A 14,201-nucleotide genomic window follows, 5' to 3' on the forward strand; every position below is an offset into this window, starting at 1 on the left:
TGGAAGCAACATTTTTTTTTTTTTTAAACATTTCGTGAAGTTTTTTTATAGGGCTAAAGTTCAAGTCTGTTTATAGGGACTTGAAGGCAGAGGGATCAAGTATATGCTTTGACTTCTAAGTTCTAACCAAAGATCTCCTCAGTCCATAAAAAGAAAACGATAATTGATTAATAATGAAGAAAGTATAGCAATTGAAAGTTGAAATTACAAGCCTGGAACAGAGGTTATGTTGAAAAAAAAAAGAAGAGTAAAAGCAACTAAAATATTGCCTCCCCTTTGAAAGATCCATATCTTCCTTCATTTAGTTTGCTTCTTTTTCTTCCCAACCACTCACTCAATAAGGATTTTCTTAAAGATTTTTTATTCTATAGAGATTATTGCTTTATTTATAAATAGTAGGCCTTACATCCTGTAAACTGAAACATATTCAGTGGAAGCCAAAACAAAATGTTCAAACATTGTTTTTAATAGCTGCGCTATAGCCCTTATCATAATTCCTAGACCAAAGCATAACCCCTCCATATTTTGACGAACTCTTGATAGAAGGCAAAACATCACTATTAAGCACATCGGGAGGAATGTAGCCACTCCCAGCTGCTTCTGGAGCAGCAGGCAACCCCAGAAATATCTGCCCAGCTTGTATAGTGTTCCACTGATTCCAATAGCTCTTCAGGTTGTCTGCATTGCCGGAGTATTGACAGGGTTGGTTGTTATAGAATTGGACCCAGACATAGTCAAACAGGCCAGTGTCTAGTGCTCCTTTTAGCCAAGCATCTGGGAATGGACACTGTGGTGCTGCTGTTAAGTAGACCTTTTTCTGTTGGCTAAATGTAGACAGTGCCCTTGCGAGCTCGTCCCAGTGTTGGGTTGTGCCTCCCTCAATATCGAAGTCAATGCCATCTAGAACTGCATCACCCAATGGACGGGAGCTGGATTGACCCCCAAGAAAGTTGTCCCACAAGTAGTTTGCAACACTCCTGCACAGTATCAGAGAACATCATTTTCTGATCTTTTACTTGGTGAAAGTGACCAGTAAAACATGTAAATACCCTTCCAAACACCTAAGCTTGAAAACAGATGTTAAAAAACAAAACAAAACAAAATAAATGTGGCGAACTTCGTTGTCGGTAGGCATTTGATGCGTTGACTCTTTCAAAATAATTAATAGTAATGGATTCCAAAAAATTGACGTGTTTACGTACTTATAAGTAGCATTACCGAAACTTTTTAAATATAACCTCAAACTTTTCAAGTTTAAAAACCAAAGAAGCTAGCTCTATAGAAATATAGTGACAAGAAGCAATGCTTACCTGGCATCTTCAGCAGAGGCGAGGAAATAGCTACCAGCACCGCCTCCAAGGGAGAGCATCACCTTGATGCCCTGGTTTTGGCAAGCTCTGATGTCGTTGCTTAAGCCGGTGCACCCATTTGTGCTTGGGTCACAATGGCCCGCAAGGTTCATCTGTGGGGTCTGGCCATTGCCAAATGTTACCAGGAAAGCTATGTTCACTATACCATAATTCCCAGTGGCGCAAGCATCAGCCAAGCTGCCCTCATTTACATTCTGGCCCCAGTACACAGAGATCACGCCTGCCTTTGAGCCTGTGAAGAGGGCAACCAATAAAAGGCAGAACAAGGTTAATGGGGTCTGCAACTTTCGAGCCATTATTGTGCTTTTCTAGTTGCTGCTTCGGATTGAAGATTAATGGTGAAGGGAGCTCTATTTATAATTTTATAAGCATATTGGAATACGGTGAAAAATGACTTTATTTTCGCCCAGTCAATACGTTTCGAGGAAGAATATTGTGAAGAAACCGTGTCAAGCTAGAACTGTAAGACCACAAAACTACATTGAATTAGAATCCTATGCAATACAAAATGTCCTTGTCAGTTATGAACTTTCACTTCTGAGGTAATGTCCGAGGTCAGGACTAGGAAACAGACTAATTCTGAATTTGAGTGTATTTCTTGGTAAAATTGCAGGAAACTTTTCTGTATGAATGGGCCTGGCGGTGTAAAAATGGCTCAAATTTCTTGTAAGTTGGCATAAGTTTCCAAGTTTTTAATGACTTGCGCGTGAAGACTTGATCGTCAACTTCGTATGGAGACAGGTAATGTGAATCATGTTCATTTGTCGAACAATTAGTCAGAAAAGTCGGCCCGAGTTGGGGCAGCAGCTTTATTCTGATAGGAAACTGTCCAGTACGTTTCTTGAAGGGGGAAGATGACAGGAGAGTCTTGCAGGAAAGCATGCTAAAGGCATTAGAATATATCTTATATTGAGTTTGGGCAAAAGTGGTGTTTTTAAAATTAAAAGGATGTATGCGTTTAAAGTGAAAGGGATTTTTTTTTTTTTTAATATAAAACAAAGCATTCGTGTAGAACTGCTCTACCTGTAGCAATTACATATTTTTATCATTTAGTGAGCCAAGTATATTGAATTTTTTGTGGGTGGTTTTCATTTTCTAAAAACCATTCATTAGGAAAATAAATGTCTTTCTAAATGACTGATCTTGGTAATTTGATTTTTGCATCATTTGTGTTTGTTCTGGATTCAAAGAGTATTGTCTTTTGGGCTTTGCCGCTTTGTACTAATAGAAGAATATTTAGATTTGTTTTTATGCACTTATAATATATTATATATATTATATTAATTTTAAAGGCTTACAACCTTCTAACATTTCATATCATGATGTTTTGATGTTTAGTCTTCGGGCTTTGAAGAAATGGGGATATTGGAGAATTTGAATGAAATCTGGGAATCAATCAAAGTTAATTGGTTCACAGCTGAATTTCTAACAATAAAACTTTATTGTAAAAATTGCATTTTTTGGAATTCGTTTTTATAATGGACTCGAGGACTGTTATTAATTTGAGTTTCTTTATTTCACTGATTCAGATTCAAATGGTGATTTGTTATGTTTTCTATTATGTTTTCATTAAACAACCTAGTAAGTTTGATATGTTTGATCCGTTTTAAAATTTTCTTCCTCTATCTGTCTTGGACCCAATAGTCATATGGGTTTTATTGTTGATCAGTATCTTAACCAATGAGTCTTTCAGTTTTCATATTGAGGTGAAATCTTGAGATTCCTGCGACTCCTTATTTTGTAATGTGTTCAAAATTCAAAATTTCAGGGAGACCCAACATACTTTATTGTGGAGAATGATAGGAGCCTGCCATGCTTCTATTATTTATTACTTCCGAGATAGTTCATACTTTTGCTGGCCATCAGGTAAACACAGCCAGCAAAAGTATGTTTCTGTCTATGAATTCTTGCAATGCAGTCACAGCTGTGCCACCTCCAGATATGTTTCTTTCTATGAGTTCTTGGGTCAGATAGCTCTGATATTTATATTAATCAAAAGTTCAATTTAGTTTTGAGTCACTTAATCTCACTTTAAGGCCATAGGTTGCCAAAATCACTGATAGTTGTTCAAAACTTTTTGTTTTTTGCATGATCTCTTTCAATCCAATCACTTGAAATTGCTATTTGGTGTGGAGATTAATCACTGATAGACATGCTACTGATTTTGTAATTCATATATTGTAATTTTGTATTTTGTAATGTAATGTAATATATAAATAACAAAAAATATAATATGTAGTGGATTGCATTATGATGCATGCAAAGATGAATAATAGAATTTTATTTTATTTTACATGCATTTAGTATTTTTAGAACACAAATATTATGCTTTCCAAATTGATGACTGAGAAATTTTTTTTAGTATAATAAAGGCTTTTTTATTAAAAACAAAAATTATGGTTTTAAATGGATTATTTTTTAAAAAGTTTTTTTAATAAAATATAGGCTTTTTACCCAAAAAAAACTTATGTTTTTAAATTTAATTTAATATGAACTTAAAAAAGTAAAGTAAAATAAAATAAATTAATTAATTATAAAAAAAGGGGTCAAACCCGGAACCCGGATTTCCAGTTTTTCAAAGATGGCCCGGGTAACAATCCAGGTATATCCGGGCCAGATTTGAGACCCGGGTTCTGGGCCGGATATATCCAGCCTCTCAGTCGTAAACCTGAATGTACAATCGATTTGGTTTGAAAAGCGTATAATATATATTATATATTATATATATATGGGTTACTACTCAATTATTACTAATTTACTACTTATAAGATTGTAGGAATTATTTATTTTTTTATCATTTTTTTAAAGTATTTTTTTAACATTCTTAGCTATTAAAAAAATATATAATTTTACTAATAATCACTTTTTTATCTATTAAGTAAAATTAAAAATTAAAAAAAATAAATATAAAAGAATAGTAAATGAGAAATAAAAGGATAATAATAACCTCTTTCCTCAGCATAAACATATCGTTAAAATAGAAAGCAACTATCTCATGAACAAACAAACTCAGCCACCCAATTGCCCATTACATTGATCCTCTATTCCTAAAATCCTGACATGGCTTTATCACCACTACCATTAGGGGTGAGAATCGACTGGTTCGGATCGGCCAAATCGACCGAACCGGCTATTTTTGGACCGGATTGGGTTCGGTCCGGTCTATTTTTAGGAGGACCGAAGTCATTTGGTCCGGTCCTGGTCCAGGGGTTTTCCACCCCGGACCGGACCGAATGAAAAAAAAATAAAACCAAATAAATATAATTTATATAAATAATTTTATAAATTAATTATATAATTTTTTTACTTATACTAATATTTATAATTATATATTAATACTAATAGTCTAATATGGTGTGACGCCCCCAAATTCCTTTTGGGATCGGACGGACATTTGAAGCGTCGAGACATGCAACACAAGGTTACCTGCCCCCGTTCATGACATATAAGATGCAATGTTCCTAACATGCATCTAACATTATGCAATATTCGCAGCAGATAATTTTTTTCTTTAGCAATACTATGCACCAAATTGAAAATATCCCAAATGCTTAAAACATACTTCATACATAAAAACTCATTGAGTAGATCACAACACTAGTTCAAAATGGTTATGATCCAAAAAATACTAAAGATGCAACTCCATTGTACAAGTAGTAATTTACGTTAACTACTATATTAACATTGGCGTCGCATCATCGCTTAGTCAACTGTGTCTAGTTGATCAGCTCCTGATTCTCCTTCAGATCCTGTAACAAGATCTACCATTCTGGGGGAATGGTAGTTGGGACTACCAAAGTGAGATTTGATTACAAATCTCAGTAAGTTAACAAAAAACTTCCACACAAGCTAATGATGCATGCATGACAGTAAAAGTATAAATGCATAATCAAATTCATAAGTAATTAACGCATAATTTGGCGTACAACATAGCATAATTGACATAACTTAAATTGAAACATGAACTGAACTTGACTTGACATGAACTTGATTTGAAACTTGACTTAACATGAAAAATACATACTCCACAGTTGTTGTGGCCCCATGTATTCTACGTGTAAATACATACTCCACAGTTGTTGTGGCCCCATGTATTCTACACAAACTTGACTTAACATGAAAAATACATACTCCACAGTTGTTGTGGCCCCATGTATTCTACACAAACTTGACTTAACATGAAAAATACATACTCCACAGTTGTTGTGGCCCCATGTATTCTACGTGTAAATACATACTCCACAGTTGTTGTGGCCCCATGTATTCTACGCAAACTTGACTTAACATGAAAAATACATACTCCACAGTTGTTGTGGCCACATGTATTCTACGTGTAAATACATACTCCACAGTTGTTGTGGCCCCATATATTCTACGGAAACTTATTCTTTAACTGCTTAAATACATACTCCACAATTGTTGTGGCCCCATGTATTCTACGTGACACAATTGCTGTGTCTCACGTAGTGTATGCGTCACAATTGCTGTGACCCCATACATAAGTAATCAAGATGAAACGTGACTGGAATACGAAATGACTGAAGCCCTGACGTAACATAACGTGACTTGAATATAACTTGAAATACATGACCAACTTGAGATAGAAATATTTCGTAACATTGCGTAACATATAATAGACAACATATTTAACATGACATATTTGCAACAGTGAATATTACATGACTTGACATACATGTAATAGATGGCATACTTAGCATGACCTACTTGTAAGGTACAGTAATACATGACAGAATATATTATGTAACAGATAAAAATTGACGACAAAATAAATTCTGTATAACAGACAATTACGTGATAACTTGGCATGGCATGGCATATATGATAACATACATACATACACTGTAGTTCCTTTACTTAGCACACATACACAGTAGACTGCTAGTAAGTTAAAAGCTAACTTACCTCGATCTCCGCATTTCTTATAAAACCTCAAGTGCGACCACGAGGAACTGTAATTAGTAATTCTAAAAGTTAGAACTAAATCACTAAATATTTGAAATATGGAAAATACTAACTTAAAGAAATTTTACTCTCTACATGTGGGAAAATGACCGTTTTACCCATAACTTAGGATTTTGCATACTAACTCCAAAAGTTTCTAAAATTTACATTCCTCATGTAAATTTTGTCCTAAACTTAAATATGAACTCAGAAAAATTTAAAACAAAACACAACTATGAAGAACACCCTATGGCCGAAACATCCATAGGCCATTTCCCTTGATTTTTGTTGCAATTCCTTCCAACTTCAAAACTCATGCTTAAACCAAAATTTTGCAACAAACATCTTCCAATCCTAAGTTCAAAACCATACTTAAAACATCCATTTAGAAAAAACTAATAATCAACACCAAACTTTTTTGTAAAAAGATCCAAGCACTTGAATCACAAGTTTTGACCTTAAATCAAAACATCTCCAAGAATTTCAAAAAATCAAATCTTACTTCTAACATATTCATAATATCATCCTAACATCAACCATGCTTTAAATCATCAAACTAAAGTCACCAAAATCACAAAATAACATTTAGAGTTTTTGGTTTTACACTTAGTCCAAAAACAGAAACTTTTTCCTCAACTAGTTTTGATAAATCTCTTGATCTATGACTTATAAATATATGATCTTCAAACCAAACCATTACATGGCTTAAAAAGATGTCCTAAAACATATATAAGCTTCTAATTCAAGATCACATGGTTAGAAATTAACCAAAACATAAATTTAGCCAAGAAGATCCACACTTTGGCTTATCTGAATATCTCTTTGCATAAAATTTCATGTCTTTGAAACTAACATCAAATATCTTCAAAATAATAATATAACATGTATATAAGATGTTTAGGATCCTCCAATAAAATTATCAAAGTCATTAGAATAGGTTTAGACCACCAAAGAGTTAAACTTTCTCAAAACAGAAACTGTTTTTCCTCTTCCAGTTTCTAAGTTTCTAAATCTAAGAAAATCTTTCATCAAAACCTTTAATCATGCAAAAATCCTCAACCAATAGTCATATATACATGTTAACAATACTCCATAAAAATTTCGGACCAATATCTATCCATTAGCTTGGTCAAAAACTCCAAACTATAACATATTCTCCAGTTTACCTCCCAGAATGACCTTTCTATAGTTTATACAATATTTTACTGACCAAATGATCTTCAAATGGGGCAAATAATATATCCATGTAAACTAGACTCAAAAAGAAACAACTTATATGAAGGAGATTTTATAATAAAACACTTACAACAGCTTCGAAATTGGCGTTCAAAATACCTCCTAAAAGCTGTCCGAGAGAGAGTGTTTGATATTCTTTCAATGGAAAGTGTAAATGAAGATAATTTCGTGGGGAAAGGTGGCTGGAGATACTTATGGATGAGATATGGAAGAGATGAGGCTGGAGTTGAGAGTTGAGTGTAGTTTTCTCCTACCCAAAATATCTATAAAAGATTATCTCATAATATTCTATCCAATAGTATCTACAAAAAATCAACTTAAGATATTTTTATCTAATAATATCTATAAAAATCAACTCAAAATATTTTTACCCAATAATATTCATGAAAATTACCTCAAAATATTTCTTTTTATCCAATAATATCTACAGTTTTGAACAGACGTTTTGTCCGAAAATATGAAAAAATGTTATTGCGCCATAAGACTTTAAATAGCCCTCCGAGTCTAATGGCACAAACCATAATACATTTTGACACTTCTAACTATCTCCAATAATCAAAAACACACTTCTGATACCATAGTAAATAATAACACTAACTATGTAGTTAGACAAAAACCTATACGATTAATGGATTCGTGAAAACTTATGGAGTTTTCACTAGGTTCCTAAAGTTAATAGAAATTTCACAATTGAATTTCTAGCAGGCTGTTACATATGGTATTAAAAAAAATAATACTAATAGTCTAATATTATAATATACTACAATTATACTTATACTAATATAGAGTATATAGTTATATTAAATACTATAAGTAATACTAATACTAATATATAGCTAAATCACTATAAGTATAACTATATAACTATATATATTTAGTATGAACGTATTATTATATTCTTTAACGTATAACTATAATATATAGTACTACTATATATATTAATATATTAATATATTATAAGAGCTATAATATAAATTATAATATAGAAATTATAATATACTAAATCACTATAACAATATAACTAATACTAATATATAGCTATACAATTAGTGTACTATTAATAATATTATATAGTTATACTTTTCACTATAATTAGTATTAATATATAGTTATATAGTTGTACTAATACTATTAGTCTATTATATAGTCTAAAACTCTTAAGTCTAATATAGGATATATGGTTATAACTAATACTAATATTATTAATACTAATAATGTAGAAAATAGTATGCTAACTGATTGATTCAACATAACTAATACTACTGATATAATATAGCTATACTAAATTACTAATAGTTTAATACAAATTACTGATAGTTATACCAACTGATTGATTCAACATAACTAATATTACTAATACTAGTATAAGTTTATAACTATATATATTACTAATAGTTATAGACTATACACATAGTCTATACTAATCGTAAATTATAATACTAATACTATAAGTAATACTATACGAATTTGTAGCATAACTCTTATAATATGTTAATATATTAATATATACTAGTACCATATATTATAGTTAATAGTTATACATTAAATAGTATAATAATACATTGATATGTCAAAGTTTGAGCACTTTTATTCTCACTTAATAAATTCTTGAACCTATGCATCTCTCTACTTTGTGCAATTCACTTTGTGCATACTAACCCTATGGATTATCCTGGCAAAGTTCTTTTACAAAGCACTGTGAGGGACTTATATGTATGCATACAATTATTAAAATTTATATTGTTTAATGAGATGCTCATCATAGAGGGAGTTCATGCCTTGAATTGACTAATACTAGTTGAATCTAGTACATTAATAAAGAGTTCTCCCCTTGCCAAACACAAAAAATTGATTCATATAGAAAAATTCGGTGTTAAATCATTACGGAAAAAGACTAACACCCTACACGGATCTATCTCCTTAAGTCCTTATAAAAAGAATCGTTGCTCAAATCATTGTGAAAAAATATCAGCAACAAAAATGGACAAAAAAAAAAAAAAAAAGGTTGTGCAAACTAGTGTTTGGAGGAGATACTCGTGTATCTAGGCCCTAGCATAAAGTTTGATTTTTGAGGAGGGTGATAATCTCTTGGGAGCATCTATAAAAGGAAAATACTCATGGATAATATTATAAAAATATATTGAAGAAAAAATAAAATAAAGAATTGCTACTTTATATAAGTTTGCTCACTCACACACTCACATGAACTTTGACATTGATGATCTTATGATGAGTGAACATCCATAGTGATTGTTGCAAATAAGAGGGTATACTCTATTGAATTTGTTTTTTGAGTAACACTATGTTTGAACTAAGATGCATCTAGGTATGTTACTTGCCCTATTGCTTATTTATATATTTTTATAAAAAAAATTAAAAATTCAAATTTTTTGTTATTTTTATTTTTTCGTAATCTTTTTTTTTATATAAAATAAATCCAAAAATAAAAATATAAAGTTTCTATTTGGGGTCAGTATGAGGTATTGGGATAAGTCTGGAAATTGTATTATGAAACAATAGCATAAGTCCCAATGGGACTAAATGGCATATAGCATGTGCACGGGTGCAGTCACTTAGTGACTTAAAGACTTTACTGCCTTGCTTGTTTACCCCTAGCCCCCGAAACATAAGATTTTTTCTCTTACACAGGTTGATCTTCAACTATATCACGCCATAACCCACGACACCCACATCATCCCTATTGGTCTCGTCGATTCCCGCGGGATTACGATCATCCAATCTTCGACTCCTTTTCAGAATCACGGTAAGCTTATTTGAATTAATTCTCTTTTCTTCTAGTAGTTAGAGCTCGGCATGTGTTTGGTGGAAATTGGGTTGTGGAGTTTGCGTACAGGACATTTGGGATTGTTTTTTTTCTGTTGGGTTGAGTAGACCGTAAATAAATTGATCTTTTCAAAGTATTCTATGCATGTATTGAGGACGATTTTATTGGTGGGTTATGTGATTATACAGTTTAGTTTTATCCCAAGGCATACCAAGTGTTTGATTTTTTGTCTCAACCAAGTTGTCTCAATCTCTTCCTCATTGTTTAACAAACATTCATACTCATACATCATGTATGTTTAATCCATGAAAAGTAGAGATACATGGGAGTTGTTCATCATGTCTTTCTTAATGTCTTCATCTTAGTACACATAAGTGATAGTTATTCTATTTTGTGTCTTGTCAGATTAGTGATAGAAAGGGAGAGTATTGGAAGAGCTAATTGAAATATTTTGATATTGTGAAATTTAGGGAGAGTTTGAGTAAGTGTGAGTTTAATGACTTTGCTGAAAATAAAACGGGAGAGCAGCCGAATATTGAGGGGGAGAACTATATACTTTAGGGAGAGCAGCAGAATATGGAGGGGGAGAACTAAATATTGAACATGTTATTGATGATGACTAGAACACTATTTTTGTAGGTTTAGATTACGTCTAACCTTTCATTATTATTGAGACTAATTTCAAAACGTGTTCTATGTCATTTCTTCTCATTACTATATTAAGATTTTTTTCACGAGATCTAGATCTTGGTCTGCTGGTTGTTTTTGTCTTAGGTACGCAATACATTCATCAATTTGGTTTGTTACCAATCTGCCAAAGGGGAAGATTGTAAAGGCAAAAATTGGCTAGAATTAGATGAATATATGATAAAACTTATCTTATCATTATATTTGAAATTGTTGGATGAATGTAAAATAATTATTGATTTATCTCTAAATAATGTTGAGTCTATCTAGAAGTTTTAGAGATTGTTTAGATGAGTCATTAAGGTAAAAATCGAGTCTATGAGGATCTGCATTTATTCAGAACAAAAGCTGAATAGAAATCAATCACTGTAGATGAGAGTTCTCGCAAAATGCCAGCAATTTGTCGGGAGACGTTCTTGCGACAAATTCTATCCGTCAGTAGAATCCTACTTCAACTGGAACTCTTTCCAGGTTGTTTATTTAAAAGATCCTATTGGTTAGGATCTGTAGAGATTCAGATCTATATATTTTCAAGAGCACTTTCTAGTTCATATTTTGGTTAGAAAATTTCTTAGTGAATTTTCATATTTGTGATCTCTCATTGTGTGTGATCGTGCTTCAAGTGTGAATGATTATTGATTAGATTTCAGCCACTGGAATTCTAGGAGGGAAGTCAATAGTTTGAAAATCGTCAGAGGTTCGGGCTGCTACTGCGGTAGAAAACAAATGGGTCATTTGTCTAGACAAGTAAGATAGTCAAGTTGCAAAGTTTTTGTAATTGATAATAACTTGTAATTGATTTTTAAACATTAAAATTGACTTTGATGGATTTGGCTGCCCAGTAAAATTTTACCTTTAAAGGGTTTCCCTTCGTAATCAATCGTTGTGTCTTGCAAGTTTGATTATTTTCTTTAAGTATTTAATTCATTTAATAATCATAATATAGAGATCTAACCAATTTGTTCAAGAAAATTGGTAAACAATTTCGTGGTTCTACAAAGGTACTTGGGGAATTTCAGTTTTCATTCATGTGAGTGTCAACTCTACCCCCCCAATCCCTCCAAAAAATCCATCTGCCCCACCTCTACTGATGCTTTAAAAAGAGTACTGAAATACATGAGTATCAACTAATCCCTCTCCTCATTCAGTTTCCATGAGCCATTTGCATCTTTGAGTCCCTTAATAAGTTCTTCTTTTTTCTCTATGAAGCTTTATTGTGACAGAAACATGCATTTGTATCCCTCTCTTCCAACTAGAGGTGGCAATATATTATACGACCCGTTAATCCAACACGAACACGACACGATAATAGCGGGTTAGAGTTTAGTCTTAACGGGTTCGGGTCAAAACGGATTGAACCGTTAAGACACGATTGCTTAACGGTTTGATAACGGGTCAACCAGTTATGACACATTAAGAAAGTTAAAGTTACAATTATACCCTTATACATAAAACTAAAATTGTTAGAATTTTAATATTGATATTTTTATGTTTGGATTGTAATTTTGGACTTATATTTTGTTTTATAATTTTTATAAATATTGTGATTTTTAAATTTATATAACTTTATAATACATTTAATTAGGTCAAACTGGTTAATTTCGGACTTATTTAACCAATTTACATAAACAGTTTGAAACGGGTTGTATTATATTGTGTTAACCTATTTCGTAATATTCACTAATGGGTTATAACGGGTTGACACGACACGACCCGTTATGTTAATGAGTTGCGTTAAGGTTTGAGATTTTGACACAATAAATTTAACGGGTAGGATTAGGGTTTAGCTATATAGTATAATATACATGCTTTGACACGACACGAACACGACCCGTTAACACGATTTGACACCCCTACTTTCAACCATACAGCTTTGGAGGTATGTCTCCAGATATTTTCCCCCCTCTCAAGCCATTGTTGCATTTCAGTTTTATCTTCTCTACGCTTAGCCCTTCTTTGGCAGTGTGAATCACTACTTTGCAAGAGTTGCAATTTAGTTCTAACCCTTTCAATGCCTTGATTCACATGCCCAAACTTTTCCTTATTGCTCACTGTCAGTTGTTCTCCATACCTCTCAATCTTCCTCATTACAAAATCCAATCCATTAACACCTGGTTCCACCTACCATACAGCTTCAATAATCCTTTTACAGTCCGAGGATTCCACTCACATAACCTCAAATCTAAAAATTTTGTTTCTCCATCTTTGGTAATGGTCTTCTTGCTGCTTGAAAATGATAGGCACATGGTCTAAGTATGCTGCTATACCATGCTGAACTTGAGCCATTGGGTAATTTGAACACCACCTTAAGTTTGCATGAAACCTATCTACCTTTCACTTATACAATGAGCAGGCTCCCTCTTATTGCACTAGGTAAATTGGTTTCCATAGTAGCCCAGATCCTTTAGCTCACATTCATCCAACATAGCTTTAAAGGCCTGCATTTGCCTTTCTAGTCTCTGTTGCCCCCCATATTTCTCATTGCTCCCCAAAATTTCAATGAAATCCCCCAAAACTAGCCAAGCTTGGTGTTGACCACTTTGAGTGATCTGAGAAGAGCCCAACTCTTGTGTCTTTTAGTAGCATCTAGATGTCCATATACCCCAATGAGGAACCAAAGATTAATAGTAGTATCATCAGCTTTGATCTGAGGTTGAATATGTGATCTTGAAAAATGAAGGATTGTAAGATCCACATCCTTTTTCCAAAGTAATGCAATGCCCCCACTCCTACCTTCACAACTCACACCCAAACAATTCTCAAAACCCAACTTGAATTTTAGTCTTCCCATATCCTTTGCATTCAATCTTGTTTCTTGTAGAAATAAGACCTCGGGAACTACCCTTCTGACCAAGTCAAGAAGGACGCAAATTTCACCTGGGTTCCACCTTACAAGAATCATTAGTCCCGATAGGGCTGTTGAACAACCTTTGTTAATCCCTTCAAGAGTGAATTTTATTCCTCCACCTCCCCTTCTGTCAAAGCCATTCATTCCTTATCCCTTAACTTCTTTCTTTTAATACTATTTCATGTTGTACTCTTAATACTACTACCATCTAGATTTCTTTTCTTATTGCTCACTCAACAAGAGGTTCAAATATCGTACCTGAAGTACGTGCACGTTTCATCAATGATCTTGTTTTCTGATGTATCTACATGCT

General features: G+C 32.9%; 1 protein-coding gene across 1 annotated transcript; it reads right to left on the minus strand.

Moving 5' to 3' along the window:
- Nucleotides 1–344: 344 nt before the first annotated feature.
- LOC122310711 (acidic endochitinase-like) lies at nt 345–1,714 on the minus strand. The gene is made up of 2 exons (XM_043124832.1): nt 1,311–1,714; nt 345–977 (listed from the first exon to the last, which is right to left on the minus strand). The coding sequence occupies exons 1-2, from the start codon at nt 1,664–1,666 to the stop codon at nt 452–454; spliced, it is 882 nt and encodes a 293-aa protein (XP_042980766.1). The 5' UTR covers nt 1,667–1,714; the 3' UTR covers nt 345–451.
- Nucleotides 1,715–14,201: the final 12,487 nt, after the last annotated feature.

This window comes from Carya illinoinensis, chromosome 1, assembly GCF_018687715.1.
Source record: "Carya illinoinensis cultivar Pawnee chromosome 1, C.illinoinensisPawnee_v1, whole genome shotgun sequence".
NCBI lineage: Eukaryota > Viridiplantae > Streptophyta > Magnoliopsida > Fagales > Juglandaceae > Carya > Carya illinoinensis.